Source organism: Haplochromis burtoni, unplaced genomic scaffold (assembly GCF_018398535.1).
Source record: "Haplochromis burtoni strain Fernald_Lab_line unplaced genomic scaffold, NCSU_Asbu1 Contig_80, whole genome shotgun sequence".
NCBI classification, from domain to species: domain Eukaryota; kingdom Metazoa; phylum Chordata; class Actinopteri; order Cichliformes; family Cichlidae; genus Haplochromis; species Haplochromis burtoni.
Genome location: NW_024582441.1, coordinates 1471125 through 1486145, shown reverse-complemented (window position 1 = coordinate 1486145; position 15021 = coordinate 1471125). Strand labels below are relative to the sequence as shown.

The 15021-nt window shown below is 39.4% G+C and overlaps 1 protein-coding gene across 3 annotated transcripts; it reads right to left on the bottom strand.

Annotated features, from left to right (window-relative positions):
- Positions 1 to 20: 20 nt before the first annotated feature.
- znf384b (zinc finger protein 384 b) lies at positions 21 to 10629 on the bottom strand. 3 transcript variants are annotated; one of them, XM_005925181.3, is made up of 12 exons: positions 10406 to 10629; positions 7522 to 7576; positions 7125 to 7192; positions 6808 to 7036; positions 6246 to 6359; positions 4653 to 4807; positions 4477 to 4568; positions 3524 to 3748; positions 1912 to 2079; positions 1721 to 1799; positions 1443 to 1601; positions 21 to 1298 (listed from the first exon to the last, which is right to left on the bottom strand). In XM_005925181.3, exons 3-12 carry the CDS (start codon positions 7188 to 7190, stop codon positions 909 to 911), a joined length of 1677 nt encoding a protein of 558 aa, XP_005925243.1. In that variant the 5' UTR covers positions 7191 to 7192; positions 7522 to 7576; positions 10406 to 10629; the 3' UTR covers positions 21 to 908. The 3 variants fall into 3 exon arrangements, with proteins under 3 accessions (XP_005925243.1, XP_005925242.1, XP_014189972.1); XM_005925180.3 differs by lacking the exon at positions 7522 to 7576 and having other exon boundaries at positions 10406 to 10628; XM_014334486.2 differs by lacking the exons at positions 3524 to 3748; positions 7522 to 7576 and having other exon boundaries at positions 10406 to 10628.
- Between the last annotated feature and the right edge of the window lie 4392 nt (positions 10630 to 15021).

Here is a 15021-nt window from a genome sequence, read left to right as displayed (position 1 = left end):
AGAAAAAAATTAAAAAGAAGTAATCACTTAGAGGGTTTTATTTTTATTATAAGCAGAAAAAAATCTCATGAGTCATTATGTCTATGAATAAGTGTTATAAATGTTGTTACTATGGAAGTATAATAGCAGAAGCACATTTGAATAACACTACTTTCAGGACATACATACAAAGCAGTACAACTGGATTACATGAACAGGCTCATCACTCTCTCTCAAAGGTTATGTGAAGGCCTGCAAATCGATTTAAATACATTATGTGTTTTACCATAACCTTTAAGCACGCAATCATACTTTATAAACTGGTAGGATATAACTTTATATATGTGATTGCTATTTTTTCTTTCCAGAAAAAAAGGATCACAAGCATCCGTTGTTATAACTTCGCAGAGTTAATAACGTTGATGTAAAAACTGAAAGTTTCTGTATGAAAGTATAAAAAAATACTTTCGTAGTCAACTACTAATTTCAATAAAAGGAAGTCAATAACTTGAGATGGCCACAGTTGTATCTGTAGGGAAGAGCAGGAGGTGTTAATAGTAAAGTGAAGTATCTCTTAGATGCTTCCTATTATAAAACCATCACTGTGATGGACTGAAACATACTTTATTGCAGCCTTCACATGCACGTCAGACTTGACAGCTAAGCAAACAAATCAAACAAGGCAAGAAAGAAAAAAAAAGAGATAAAACTTAAAAAAATAAAACTAAAATTATAGTCTTCAGTTTATTGTGTCATGGTATCGTTTCTCCTGTCTGCCTCAAAAAAATCATTCAGGCACAGTCATTTGTTCCAAAGTTTCTGCATCATCTTAGTATTGCTTTAATTTTTCCACTCTTCATCCTCCATCTCTTGTTATTATGAATAAATTTTAGCTTGCCAACCTCCCACTCTCTCTCCTTTCATCTTCTCTAAGAGTTGAGATGCTCCACTTGGATGGTGGATGCTGACACAGTGAGACATAGGTCCTTGTGGGTACTAATGTCCGCCACACTGACTGACTTGTACTGGATGTCGTTGGCAGACACCGTCTTATATTGATGGAGGTCAAACGGACAGGAGATGGATTCTGTCTGAGGGTAGTTGCTCTGGCTCTGTCCTTGCTGGCCCCTGCCCGCCGCTCCACTCCCAGCTCCTCCAGGTCGGCTCGATGCTCCATCTGCACTCTCTACCCGGCTCTGAGCTCCAGCCTGGCCCTGGGCCTGGCTTTGGTTCTGTTGTGCCGGCTGTGCTGCCATGACTGCTGATGCAGTCAACTGCTCTGGGTTGTGTTTCTCCATGTGTTTCACCAGATACGTCTCCTGAGATGAAGGGAGGACAGGTAGAGGGGAAACAGTGGAGACATGACTACACGGTGTAAAGTAGCTGCCAGGTGTCTGATGCCAGTGAGGCGATTCATAGTGTTGCATGTAGTAATGCTCTTCAGAAATGGACATTTGTCTTACTGAAGTGTAAGTGCGGTTGCAGAGACCACACGAGTAGATCCGGGCATGTTTGACAGTGTGTGTGGACATGTGCACCTCCAGGCTCGCTGCATCTATGTATCCTTTATTGCAGTTCGGGCACTTGTAAGGCTTGTCTTTGTTGTGTTGACGCCGGTGAGACTAGGGGAAAAAATTGTTATTGGTGGGAAAAAAAGGCATAACAATACAGTGAAATGTTTTGAGAGTTAGTTAATACCCAAACACTCCATGCATAAGAACAGAACCAAACTCATTCACACCTGTAAATTTGAGAGTTGCGTGAAGGATTTCTCACAGCCTGGGTGACTGCACTTGTATGGCCGATCTCCGGTATGAATCCTGAATAAAACACAAAAACACGCACATGTACAAACACAGGCGCCTATCACTTTCAGGGTGACCTAACCTGACCGCAAGGAGATGAGAAACCCTAGACCAGTGGGTGATTTACCTGCTGTGCTGCTGAAGGTGACTCAGCTGTCTGAAGGACTTTTCGCAGTAGGAACAGGTGTAGGGTTTCACTCCGGTGTGGATGCGGATATGTTGGGCCAGGTAACTAGAGTTGGCAAATGACTTGGTACAATGGGGACACTTGTGGGGCTTTGCATCTGTGTGGTTCCTGATGAGAGCAGATAAGATGGTAAAAGAGAGAAATGAAAACAGGACTGTAAGGATAAACTGAAGACAAAAAAAGCCTCATTTTAAGATAATCCTCTTAATTTATCATTTCAGGGAAAAACATCTCACACAAGGAAATTAAAGCTTGCGGCGATGAAGCACAGAGCAATGAAACATTTGGAAATTCTGAAGAAAACACCCCAACAAAATACGCTTTACTGATTACGGCCAGCAGTAATTACAAAATTCACACAAACATCCAACAAATTTAACAATTTTATCTGTCTGGACCAACTCGATTAGATGCTCAAGATTTAAACACAAGAGATTATATTAAAGGGGACCCATTATGTTATGTAATTTTTAGCTAATACTGAATTTAACATGAGTAGCTTTTCAAGCCTTACAGGTCTGATGCAGCCCCTTGATGCAGCCCCTCAGCTGTCTGAAACAAGTCGTTTTATCTCCTTCTCTCTCCCCTTCAGTCAATTTTCTCCATCAGACAGGAGGTCTGAACAGCAGGTGGGTGGGGAATCTATGCTCCTTGCCAGAGCTGTGTCCCTGAGGTGACCACTTTATGGATATTGACTCTCACTGATATCATACAGAGCTAAGAGTTGAACAAAGTATCTACAACTAAAAGAACAGTCTAAAAGCTGTGTTTTTGCCTCATAGAAATTACCTTACACTCACTTGTTTAATATGAAAATCCAGCATTTTAATGGTATACATATGCCGGAAAATAAAAAAAGCATAACAGGTCCCCTTTAAAACAATAAAATAATAAATACACGTTTTACAAATGTATCAGTTTATCATGCTTCCCAAAATGATGGAAAAGTGATACGAGCACAGCCCCCCAAAAAGGATAAAACAAACAGGATAACAGAGCATGAAAGCAAAGCATGGCAGAACATCACTATTGAGTGTTGAAGGTGAGAAAAGCACTGACAAAGATATGAACCATCAAATCAATAACACAAAGGGCTGTACAATGGTAAAGAGCAACAATACTGTCAACTTTATTTTTTAGAAGTTTACTTTGAAAGATTTGAAATATGTATGTGTGTTTATGGAAGAAGCAGTGTCAGAAGACATGACAGCACATGCAGACAGAAGAACAGAAGGTGCAGTGCAAAAAGGAGCAAGACCTGCACAAACACAGCAAAGACAGAAACAAAGGCAGGGGGAAAAAAAACAAAAGAAAAAAAATTTACGGCCAAAGGCCAGACTTCAAAGGTGTCATCTGAATTTTAATATGCTGAAAAGGTCACTGGATGGAACTGGCAACATGCGAGCCAACATCCACAAGGCAACGTAATATGGTCTGCACTTCACTGTCTTCACCAGGATGGAGAAGAACATAGGAGGGGTCTTAGCAGGACAAGTTAAGAGAACAGGGTATATGGTATGGGTGGGTAATGGGGTTGGGGGGTCTGTAGTACCGTGAGTGCTGCTGTAAGTGACTGAGCTGCCTGAAAGATTTCTGGCAGTAGGAGCAGGTGTAAGGCTTGGCCCCACTGTGGATGCGGATGTGCTGGGCCAGGTAGCTGGAGTTGGCGAATGACTTGGCGCAGTGAGGACACTTGTGAGGTTTGGCCTCTGTGTGCGACTTGGAGTGGATCTGCATGTCAGACTTACTGAAGAAGGTCGCCGCACACATCCGGCACCTACAGGCGTAGAGACAGAGAAATGGAAGGACGGGATGGAAGTACAAGGAGGAGGAAGAAGAGGGAGATGTACAAGAGGAGGAGAAAAAAAAAGAGAGAAGATGGGACAGAAGAAGATTAGGAGACAGGGTAATGGAGCAATGACCCACAGAGAGAAATAAGATATCACAGAAAATGAAAAGAAAAAAAAAGAAAAAAAAAAATCAATGAAGACAAAGGCGGGTTAAATCAAATAAAGACGACACAACCAGACAACACAGTGAAATGTCAAGGGAGAAATCAGTGAAAACTGAGGAGGAAAGGTACACAGGTACTATAAAAAAAGAGGAAGAGAAGGACACAGAAGTGAGATCACAGCTCAAAGAGCATGCTATATAAGGACAAAGGGGAGAGTAGAAGACAGGTTTGTGTCCAGTGTGTGCAGACGGAGAGAGCATCTACAAAGCATGTATTTGTTTTCTCAAATACATTTTTAGTAAAGAATTAAGCATCCATCACAAAGCCGGTGTGTTCAGCCACAACATGCAGTGAAGAGTGTTTGTCTGAGGAGTCGGCGTGTCAGACGCTAATATCCAGCACTGCCAAGGTCATCTACAAAAGCTGAAAATCTCAATGCTAATTTCCAGAAGTGAACAGAGAAACAGATGTATGCATATTTCACAGCCAGAGCAAGAACAAATGGAGATGAGGAGCAAGTATTTAAAAACATTAAATAAATAAATAAATACCTGTATGTTTTCGTGCTATCTTTCGAGGCATGGTCTTCGTCTTCATTTGAGAGATCATATGGATCTCTAGCATGATGCTGCAAAGTTGTCACCTATTGATAATAAAATTAAAATTGATTTAATGAGCAGTTCGTTGCATCACGCTTCCTTTTTCACATCTGTAGCTGTTCTCTTACCTGGCCACCTGGCGTCAGATGAGCCAGTATTACAGTTTCATTTCCCGGCATGCCCAGAGGACCAACCCGAGACACTGTGGTCTTCTTCTTTCTCCCTCGTTTGGAGGGCGCTGGCATCACAACCACATGTGGATTCCCGTCCGCTTCTTTTTTGTCTATGAGAAGATCGACAGTCACAGGTTAAGATGATGGGACAGAGTTTTGAAAGCAGAAGATGGAATAAGTTTGTAATAATTCCATCCCTTATTTAAATACCATCTACATAATGGTCTGTAGGTGCATTGACATCAAACTGAAAACCAGAAGATGCTGAAGGAAGTCTAATGTGTTTCAGTGACATGTGCATACATTTGGACAGCATCAGACACATGATCAAAATTGATGTGCTTCTTTTATAAATATGGGCACTTTTCATACTGAAAATCTGTATTTATGTTTGTTTTCTAAAAGCAAAGACACCAATCATTTATTAACAGTTTCAAACAGCATCTATTGTACTGGAAGACATAAATTTACTTAAAAAGACAGAACCATAAGTCACTGACACAGGCTTGGTAATAAAATAATCTGGTTTTGTTACTCATCAGATCACTCTGTGCTTTGTGGACAAGGACACAGATGTGTTCATAGCTCGGAGATGTAATTTACGAATAGCCTGAACAAAGTCTAACTTAGCACTGCAAGAAAGACTCTCAGTCAGGTTTGATCATGTTCCAGGTAATCAAGTCATCATTAAATGCTTCAGACATTTTTGTCTCCTGAGTTTTTAGTGTAAGAATTTTCTTTTATAGTCTCAACAGCTCCATAAGAGAACATATGAATGCCCCCCAAAAGCCAAAATATTTCACAGATGAGGGATTCAGTCAGTGATTAGTCATATTAAACCTGGTTTATGCTCATTATAGTAGCCCTCATGAAAGTGCTAAAAGCACAAACCATGTTAAGTGTTGTTTCAGTGTGTCGTGCACCTGACAACTTTTGTAACCCAGTGTGCACAGCATTGCTGAGAAGCTATGAAGACACAAGAATAAGAATCCTTTATTGTCATTACGTGTTCACACAACGAAACTTCATTTGGTAGCTCAGAAGAGAATGGGCCTTTAGCGCACCCATCGACATACATATATATACTGTACATACATATATACGATTGTGCTGGTCTCAATGATATATACTGAAGCTCAGACATTCTCAGATTACAAAGAAGGAGCTGCAGCAACACCTTCAAAATGAGACTTTCTGGAGAAATCGCTATGAATTCTTAGCTTCTTCTTTCTAATTCTTCTACTCATGTACCAGCACTGATGAAAAGTTGCTGCACCTATTATCTAGGAGAGGACTTCAGCGAGTTCAGTGCACACTGAAGCGCCAGTAAGTAACGGCCATGGGGCTGCAGCGGCGTCACAGTTGACACATACCAAAACCAATAAGGTGACCATAAACCAGGCTTTACACAATACCCTGAGTTCTGAATCGTAGTAAATCTATAACACTGTTTGATCCACCCATATAAGTTTTAATCATTTACATAGTAACAATATTGTACTTAGAAACAAGTTAGCCAGTGTGTGTGTATAATAACATGCTGTTCACCTGAAGAATGGAGTGCTGAAACAATCATGGTTGTTGCTGGATGGCCGGACACAAACGACTGAGAGGAGGTTGGAGAGACTAGAGTTCCCTGAGGAGTCGTGATCACCAGACCAGCTGCAGAGAAAGAGACAAGAGCAGAGATGAGAAATTGTCTAAGATGAGCAGTGTCACTGAGGTTGAGGAATTCAATTTACAGCTTCAAGAACATGTTGCCAAAGGCATTTTTTTAAAACTATAATCTACATCTCCAAGTGTAACAATAGCACTACAAAGCAGAATGTTTGTAATACCGCGCTAAAGTTGTCTCAGTTGAGGAAAACCTTGAATTAATTGTTCATTTTACTCCCATTTTCTCTATTTACAAAGTTTGTTCTCATAACCTAAATAATTTAACACACTGCTGTTACATTATACTTCAAAAACTGAAGGTATGGGATCTAAATACGGCCTTAATATTTGGTGTTTCAGTGTTTTTAACTCAATCCCCAAATATGTTAAGTCTTTCAACCTCAAAACTGAGAAAGAGACGCTTAAAGGTTTCTAAACACAGAAACAAGCCCACCTGCTGTCATGATGCCTGTGGAGGGGACAGGCAACACTGTGATGTTCTGGGTGCTGTGCGGAGGGTGGAGGTGCGCCGCACTACCAGCCTGGCCTCCTCCATCTGTCTTGGCCCCAGGCGTGGGGATGGTGAGAAGAGTCGTCTGGTAGTGAGATGCAGGGGAAGCAGAGAAGGAAGCGCTTTTTTCCTGTTGCTCTTTTACTTTGTTTAGGAACATGGCATTCTCAATCTGTCAGGAGAAAGGAGATTTTTCTTTGACGGAAACATTCTCTCCCCGTCATCAACTGATTGAACAGTAAATTATTTTGTAGCCTAACCTGTCCGGGCATAGACGGGACTGGGGACCAGAAATATGATGAATTAAAATGAGAGTCTTCCATCATTTCTGCAACGACACAAAAGCAGCAAGATTTAAAAACTTTCCATCACAGCTGGCCAACACTAGAATTTATTATTATTTATTAAAATGAGCTAAATGTATCTTATATAAAACATAAAGTCTAACTTTAGAGTTGATTTGGAAGCTGACATTTGTAATAATGGTACATGCATTGTGCCATATTACATTTAGTCTAACATTAAAACACTCAAAGTGGGAGGGAGGACCCATCGATAAAACTATATTAACAGAAAATTAATTTTTTTTAGCTTTACGATTCACTGGATAGCTTATTAATAAAAAAAAGAAAAAGCATTGGTTTGAGTTAGGTGTACCTAATGAAGTGGCAGCGGAGCCTGTTTCCCTCACAGCTGCTTGTGTACATTAGGACTAAAAAAAAAGAGAAGACATTTCTACTAGAGTAATTAAAAATTGTAGTGAAAATGCTCATGCAGTGTGTTTCTATGTCTAATGAGAAAGACCTTAATGAAATGTTTCCCACACCAAAGAGCATGTACTACATTATTCTCCTGCAGATCAATGACAAGACAAATACCAGATCAATGCATTACTGTTTTAAGGGCTCACCCACTACAAGGATTTCCTGTTAGGAGGCCTCCGGGCCTCCTAACAAAAAGTAGTAATGGTTTATCAACCCTCTCAGTTCATTTGTGCACCTTATTCCTAAAATATGACATGGCTTCCTGAGTGCTGACTGCACACTGCAGAGCACCAATTAATTTGAGAACATACACCTTGTTAGCAAAACCAAGAGAAATAATGAAAACCACAAATCTGAATCTTGACATTCTTCGAGATGGGGATCAGGTAATAAGGTTGGACCTAAAGAGCCTCGCCATATCAGTCGCTTCACCGTAGGGGCGGGTGTAAAGCAGACAAAGTGTGTTGACGCAGCGCATGTTGTTGTGACATGTTTTAGAATAAAAAGCAAAGACTGTTTCACTTCTAACCTCAGTGTACCAACAAGCCAAACCAGGACATTGAAACTAAAGTAGAGAAATGAAATTCATGTAATTCTGGCTGCTAAAAGCAAAACAAAACAATCCTCCAAAAATCAATAGGAGGCGAAATTATTTTAAAGAAACTCACAGCAAATGACTGCAAAGAGTCTGAGGGGTTGTTAAACGGCACGATGGAGGTTCTAACACTGTGGTGACACTTTTTGTTTGTTTGTTTGTTTTATTCTCACCTGTAACCAGGTTTGATTCACTTATCCTGTGTGAAGCACTGTGGTTACTTTAACTATGCTGATATGGCCCCAGGGTCAAAATCAGCCCTGAATGAGGCCAATGTGAAGTTTATAACTTACACTTCTGCTTTTTTTCCTTTGTGATACGAAATATTTAGACTGTAAGAAAACCTGGTTGACAGGGTGTTTTCCAGTTCAAGAAAAAAAAATACAGTTAAGAGCTTTGTATATTACTGAGTAGAAATACATGCACTCCCACTGTTTGTTTTCTTTTGGCTCTGGCAAAAACTTTTGTGGGTACTAAATAAAAGACCCAGTTAATCAAATTACTAGACACTAACTCCCCAGTGTGAGGGTGGAGGTTTTTTTTAAAGGGTCCCTGAAGGTGTGGGTCTCTTGGGGAAGCACTAGGCTCATTCCTGTGACATGTTATTGCTACAGATACAGTTTAAAAGGGAAAAGTAGAAAGGGGGAGAAAGATTCTGTTTTTCTTAATTAATGAGATAATTATGTCGCAGAAGAAAATGTGCTGTTGCTCAGACTAAAAATCCCAAAAGAGTCTCTGTTGATTTAAAAGTTTCACTTCATAAGCATTAATGTTTAATTAAGCTTCATTTAATACAATTTTCTTTAGGTTCAGGTCTGAACCAGTGCGAGATACTGCTGTCTATGAGTAATATAGATGGTACTGTAATACACTGTTTATCATTTTGATATTACATTGTTTCTCCAGGATCTTTAACATATAAGACAATCCATGAACATGTGGGTATCACCCAATTTTTCTAACTTAAAAGAAAACAGAATTGTACCGCATCACTGTTTTCATGATATTACAGAGGCTATACTGGGGGGATTTTAAGAGATGTCAATAATTCAGAAAGTACTTTTTTTGTCAGATTAATGTAATAGATTTTTGAGATAGTTGGTACATTTATATGATAAGAAAAGCAAAACTAGCATGTTGGTCTCATGGATGAGTCGTTAGAGATATTTCAATTAGCTTTTACTTTTGTCTTAATTGTTTGTTGTCTTATTGTTCATTAATTTCCATATTAAGTTTGCTGGTTACATTTTAGTTTCTTTTGTTGGAAAATGTTTAGTAATGTTTTGATCTTTTTATCTATTAGATTACAAGGGATGTTTGTACAAGGGAGAATTTTAGAAGCTCAGATCAATAAAAACACTCGACTAAACGTGTGCACAGATATCCCACATACTGAATGTGTCCACAATTAAAACGTATCAGACTAAAAGTGAAGACTTGTAACTTATATTTCCTATTGCACTCAGATTATTAAGGAATATATGAAATACTGTTTAGTTTAGTTTTTCTTTTTTGTTTTGTTGAGAATTTGTGTTACTTTTTATTATTTCCGTGTAACTAACATGTATTGTCACACCCACTTTTAGTTTTTAGTTTGGTTGCCTATTACAGCCTTGTCTGGGTGCAAGTGTTTGGCTCCATACAGCTGTAATTCCATAACTGTAGCTCTGATTAAGCGTCCAGATGTGTTAAAAAGCACTATTAAATAATATGAGGTTAAACTTTCCTGCCCGCTTTCCTATATGTCAGTATTTAGCGGCATTAAAAGGGATCCACATCCAGCTACTTAGCTTTAAGTTTGCTCTGCGGAATAAAGTAGACCTAAAAGAACTACAAAAACATGAACTTTCATAAAACGCCACACATCGGAACAATGTAAGGCGCATATCTACAGCAGGTCTCCATTTGGCCTCCGTGCATCCTGCAGTTATTCAGGCCCGACGTGCTGATTAACATACATTTAGCAGACACACAGTGTGAGCCTGTGCTGCCTTCCCGCTCGGGAAAAAATAAACGCAAAGCAATGAAAAAAACCAAAAGCATAAAAAAAACTGAAGCGAAGAAAAAAAAATAGACCATCCTCACAGACTTCCGGCTGTGGGGACGGGTGGAGAGGCGGCAGCAGAGTCGACCGAATCTATCAAAATTTACTACCGACTGCGTGGAGAAGAGTGGCGTTTACCGGAGCTGACGACTCCGCTTTCCTCCGCGAAGCTCCAGCAGGCCGGGATAGTTTGGACACAGTTTCCAAATCTGTCCAAATTCCAGTGAATCAGTGAAGTTTCCCCCCCTCCTCCTCTTTTTTTTTTTCTCTCGCTCTCTTTTTTTTCGTTTTTTTCCCTCCGGTGAGCCAGTCGCTTCGTCTGAGCTTCACTTCCTCCTGATAAGGTCGTCAGACAAAAGAAGCGTGTGCAGTGACGTCACTTCCGCTTTCTGTCAGGCAGTTAATTTAAAAAATCTAAAAAGTCCGCGATCAGCTGGTCGTGTTTTTTTGAGTGGTAGTAGTGGTAGCAGTAAAATAAACAAATAAATAATTATTTCACTGTATCGCATGCCAGCTTTTACTTACCAAGTGAATAAGTCCCCAGTGGTGCGTTTACTTGTGGTCAGAAATATAAATTAAGTCAGTACTGTCAGGGGTGTCCAACACTCGGCCCGCGGGCCATAACCGGTCTGCCCAATTAATGTTTTTGGGGTTTTTTGTGAGGCACTAGACTCAAATGACTTTGTTCCATTATTAAACAATATACACACATGATTACTTTACTTTGTCACTCTTCCTGGGGACCAGAACTGGTGTCATGCAAAAAGGGATCTCCTGACAAAAAGTAATTTCTGGTATTTAAACTGTTGTAAATGAGTTGTTGGCCTATAATCTGTCAAACATATCTCTCATGAATGACATTAACTCCTTTTGAGCCAGACAGAACATGAGAGATGACAAAGAGACATTAATTTATCCTTTGTGTATCCAGGTAAGAGTCGCTGACATAAAAAAAAGAGGCAATTTTCAGGAGAGATCTGGCCAAGACAGCAGTAGCAAACATTTAAATAGCTATATTATCACTGCCCATAATGCCAAAAGTTTTTGTTCCCAAAAGGTTATTTTTAAAGGTAATATTCCCTAAAATTATTCTTCCAAATTATTACCTTTCTGAAATATTTATCAATAACATTGCTATAACATTGCTAGTGGCACTTAAAACCCCCACATTTAATCATTTGTTTTTATTAATTTCTGTCTCTCTTTCAAAGTATGTCTTTTTTTCACTCCCAATTGATCGAGGCAGACGGGTGCACCTCCCTGAGCCTGGTCATGCTATAGATTTCTTCCTGTTAAAAGAGAGTTTTTCCTTCCCACTTTCACAAAGTACGTGTTTAAAGGGCATCATCTGATTGTTGAGGTTTTCTCTGTATTATTTTAGGGTCTTTATCCAACAATATAAAGCCCCCTGAGATGACTGCTGATATGATTTGAACATACATAAATAAAACGGAATTGAATTGAAATGTTACCAGAGGGATGTTTCATTAGTAAAAGGTTTATAAACATGTTTTTAAAATGAACCAACTGAGTTTTTTTGGAAAGAGGTCTGGTACACCTGGATGCTCTCTCAGTATTAAGAGAGCTTTAAAGAAATCTGTGGTCATTCAAGCAATCTTGACAGCGCAGTTTTGATAAACGGTTATTGGAGGAATCTCATGGAAGCACTGATTTATCAGGGGTTTTTTAAAATTATTTTTTAGATAATAACACAAATTTTCAACTGAGCTCTGAAACAAAAAAAAGAAGAAAAGAAAATACAGCAGTTGAAACAAGCTTCCATAAATCTCTTCAAGAGGGTGAACCGGCACTGTGTGTATTTACACTTTGATTCACTTTTTTAGATCATTTGTTCAGTTTTACCAGTGCATACAGCAACGTTTACAGTGATCCCTTTATGAGTTGTGTTAATTTCACGACACAGTCCAAAATACATAAATTCAAAAATAAAGAAAATATATCCCACATATATATCTTTTGATGATTCCTAGGTTTTTGATGACAGAATTTTAACAGTAATAATAATAATAATAATAATTATAATTCTATATATACATATAAACTCAAAACTGTTACTCCCCAGTGGCACTGGTGAGAAACCCCACAAAGCTCCCCGAGGCTCCTGTACCTTTAAAAGTACAGACTGCCTGTGTATTGCAGGGCTAACAGAGATGGAAAGATGGTGATTCACTCTCCCATTCAAGGCCAATTTAGAATTACTAATTAACCTGGAGAGAACCCACATAGGTTACAGACTGATCATGCAAGCGCCAAGATCCCAGCAGACCAGCAGGTTTGAGCTTCTTGCCGTGAAGCAAGAAGCGCAAACCTATAACCATGTGCACTACTGTGTAGCTACTTTTGGCTACGCCTTTATCCACAAAGGATGTCCACAGCAGGTAGCTCCACGTGTTTGATTTGGCAGATTATTTTTTACACTGAATGCCTTTCCATACAAAAACTCAAAGATATTTGTGTCTCTGTGTCTCCTGGATTGAAACCAGGAATGTTTCACTCATTAGACGAATATGTAAGCAACGATATGGAGCTGTCTGTGTATATACAATATATTCCTAGAATAACAAAAAACATGGTTATCTGTGCACCAAAAGTGGTCAGGGCTCATTAACTAAGGACCATGAATGCAATCACCAGATGAAATCTAACCAGCACTTTCCAAGAGTTTAAGACTGAACGGCTATAATCTGTTGTCCCAACGCATCCTCAAAATATCACGGGGAAATGTCTTCGGGAAATATACAAAATCTGTCACTTCAAGCCTCTGTAACATCCTGAAAACAGCTTAAAATATTGCATTGACATTTGTTTTTTAAAATTTACTGTTACCATGCAACACCGGGTAAGATTCCCTATAAATAAAATTATACCCCAGTTAGCAGTGAACGATGCCAAATGTTCTTCTCTAAAACATTCCAACAGGCATAATTACAACCTGTAGGTGGAAAAATAGTCAGCAAAGTTCAAAGAGCATTTGGTTCAGTAGTAAATAATTGTGTAAGTAATTCTTAATCATGCAGACAGGAACATGTTATCTCAGAGAAAATTAGTATATTGCATACCAGTTTTATAATTTGATTAGTTTGGCTTATAAATAAATTCAAATGTTTAGCGGGGCTAAAATAACATTCATAAATGTCTTGTTTTGTCCAATTAATATTTCCATAAAATCTGACAGATACTGCTCTTTTTGGCAATTTTAATGATTAAGCAGGCTTCACTGCGTTTCAGACAATAAATAGAGCAAGAAATAGAAACACTCACAGTATTTACTTGAAAAAAGCCTTATCCAGTCATAGCCAACAGTTTTGAGAATGACACAAATATTAGTTTTCACAAAGTTTGCTGCTTGAGTGTTTTTAGATCTCTGGCATGTTGTCAATCAACTTCTGGGCCAAATCCTAACAGATGGCAACCCATTCTTTCATAAGAATCAATGCTTGGAGTTTGTCAGAATTAGTGGGTTTTTCTTTGTCCACCTGCCTCTTCAGGATTGGCCACAAGTTCCCAATTGGACTGAGGTCTGGGGAGTTCCCTGGCCATGGACCCAAGATGATTTGTTCCCCGAGCTACTTAGGTATCACTTTGGCCTTATGGCATGGTGATCCATCATGCTGGAAAAGGCATTGTTCTTCATCAAACTGTTCTTGGATGGTTGGAAGAAGTTGCTTTCAGAGGATGTTTGGCTGTTTTTTGGCAAAATTGTGAGTGAGCCCACTGCCTTGGATGAGAAGCAGCCCCACAAATGAATGGTCTCAGGATGCTTTACTGTTGGCATGAGACAGGACTGATGGTAGTGCTCACCTTTTCTTCTCTGGACAGTCCTTTTTCCAGATGCCCCAAACAATCAGAAAGGGGCTTCATCAGAGAAAATGACTTTACCCCAGTCCTCAGCAGTCCACTCGCTGTACTTTTTGCAGAATATCAATTCGTCCCTGATGGCTTTTTCTGAGAAAAGTGGCTTCTTTGCTTCCCTTCTTGACACCAGGCCGTCTTCCAAAAGTCTTCGCCTCACTGTGCGTGCAGATGGACTCCTACTATTCCTGAGCAAGCTCTGCACTGGTGGCACTCTGATACCGCAGCTGAATCATCCTTAGGAGACCATCCTGGCGCTTGCTGGACTTTCTTGGGGGCCCTGAAGCCTACTTCACAATAATTGAACCTCTTTCCTTGAAGTTCTTGATGATCTGATAAATGGTTGATTTAGGTGCAGTCTTAGTAGCAACAACATCCTTGCCTGTGAAGCCCTTTTTATGCAACGCAATGATGGCTACATGTGTTTCCTTGCAGGTAACCATGTTTAATAGGAAGAACAACGATTTCAAGCATCACCCTCCTTTTAATGCATCCAGTCTGCTATTCTAACTCAGTCAGCATAACATAATGATCTCCAGCCTTGTGCTCGTCAACATTCTCACCTGAGTTGATGAGAAATTTTTTGAAATGATCTCAGCAGGTCCTTTTATGGCATGAAATGCTGAATGATGAAATGCAGCGGAAATTGAATTTTTGAGATTAAGTTCATTTTCATGGCAAAGAAGGATTTCGCAGTTCATCTGATCACTCTTCATAACATTCTAGAGTATATGGAAATTGCTATTATAAAAACTGAAGCAGCAAACTTTGTGAAAACCAGTATTTGTGTCATTCTCAAAACCTTTGGCGACGACTGTACGGTTAGACTTTGGTGAATATTAGAACTTTTAATGAGTATGTGTCAGCTGTTGCTCTGTAAA

What these genes read in the sequence shown, in the direction of transcription:
- znf384b (XM_005925181.3), bottom strand. Translation starts at nt 7,190, where the DNA reads ATGATGGAAGACTCTCATTTTAATTCATCATATTTCTGGTCCCCAGTC. An exon ending in CACAGGCATCATGACAGCAG is followed by an intron (nt 6,360 to 6,807) that starts GTGGGCTTGTTT and finishes CTTTCTCTGCAG; the next exon opens with CTGGTCTGGTGATCACGACT. An exon ending in CACTTACAGCAGCACTCACG is followed by an intron (nt 2,080 to 3,523) that starts GTACTACAGACC and finishes TGCTCTCATCAG; the next exon opens with GAACCACACAGATGCAAAGC.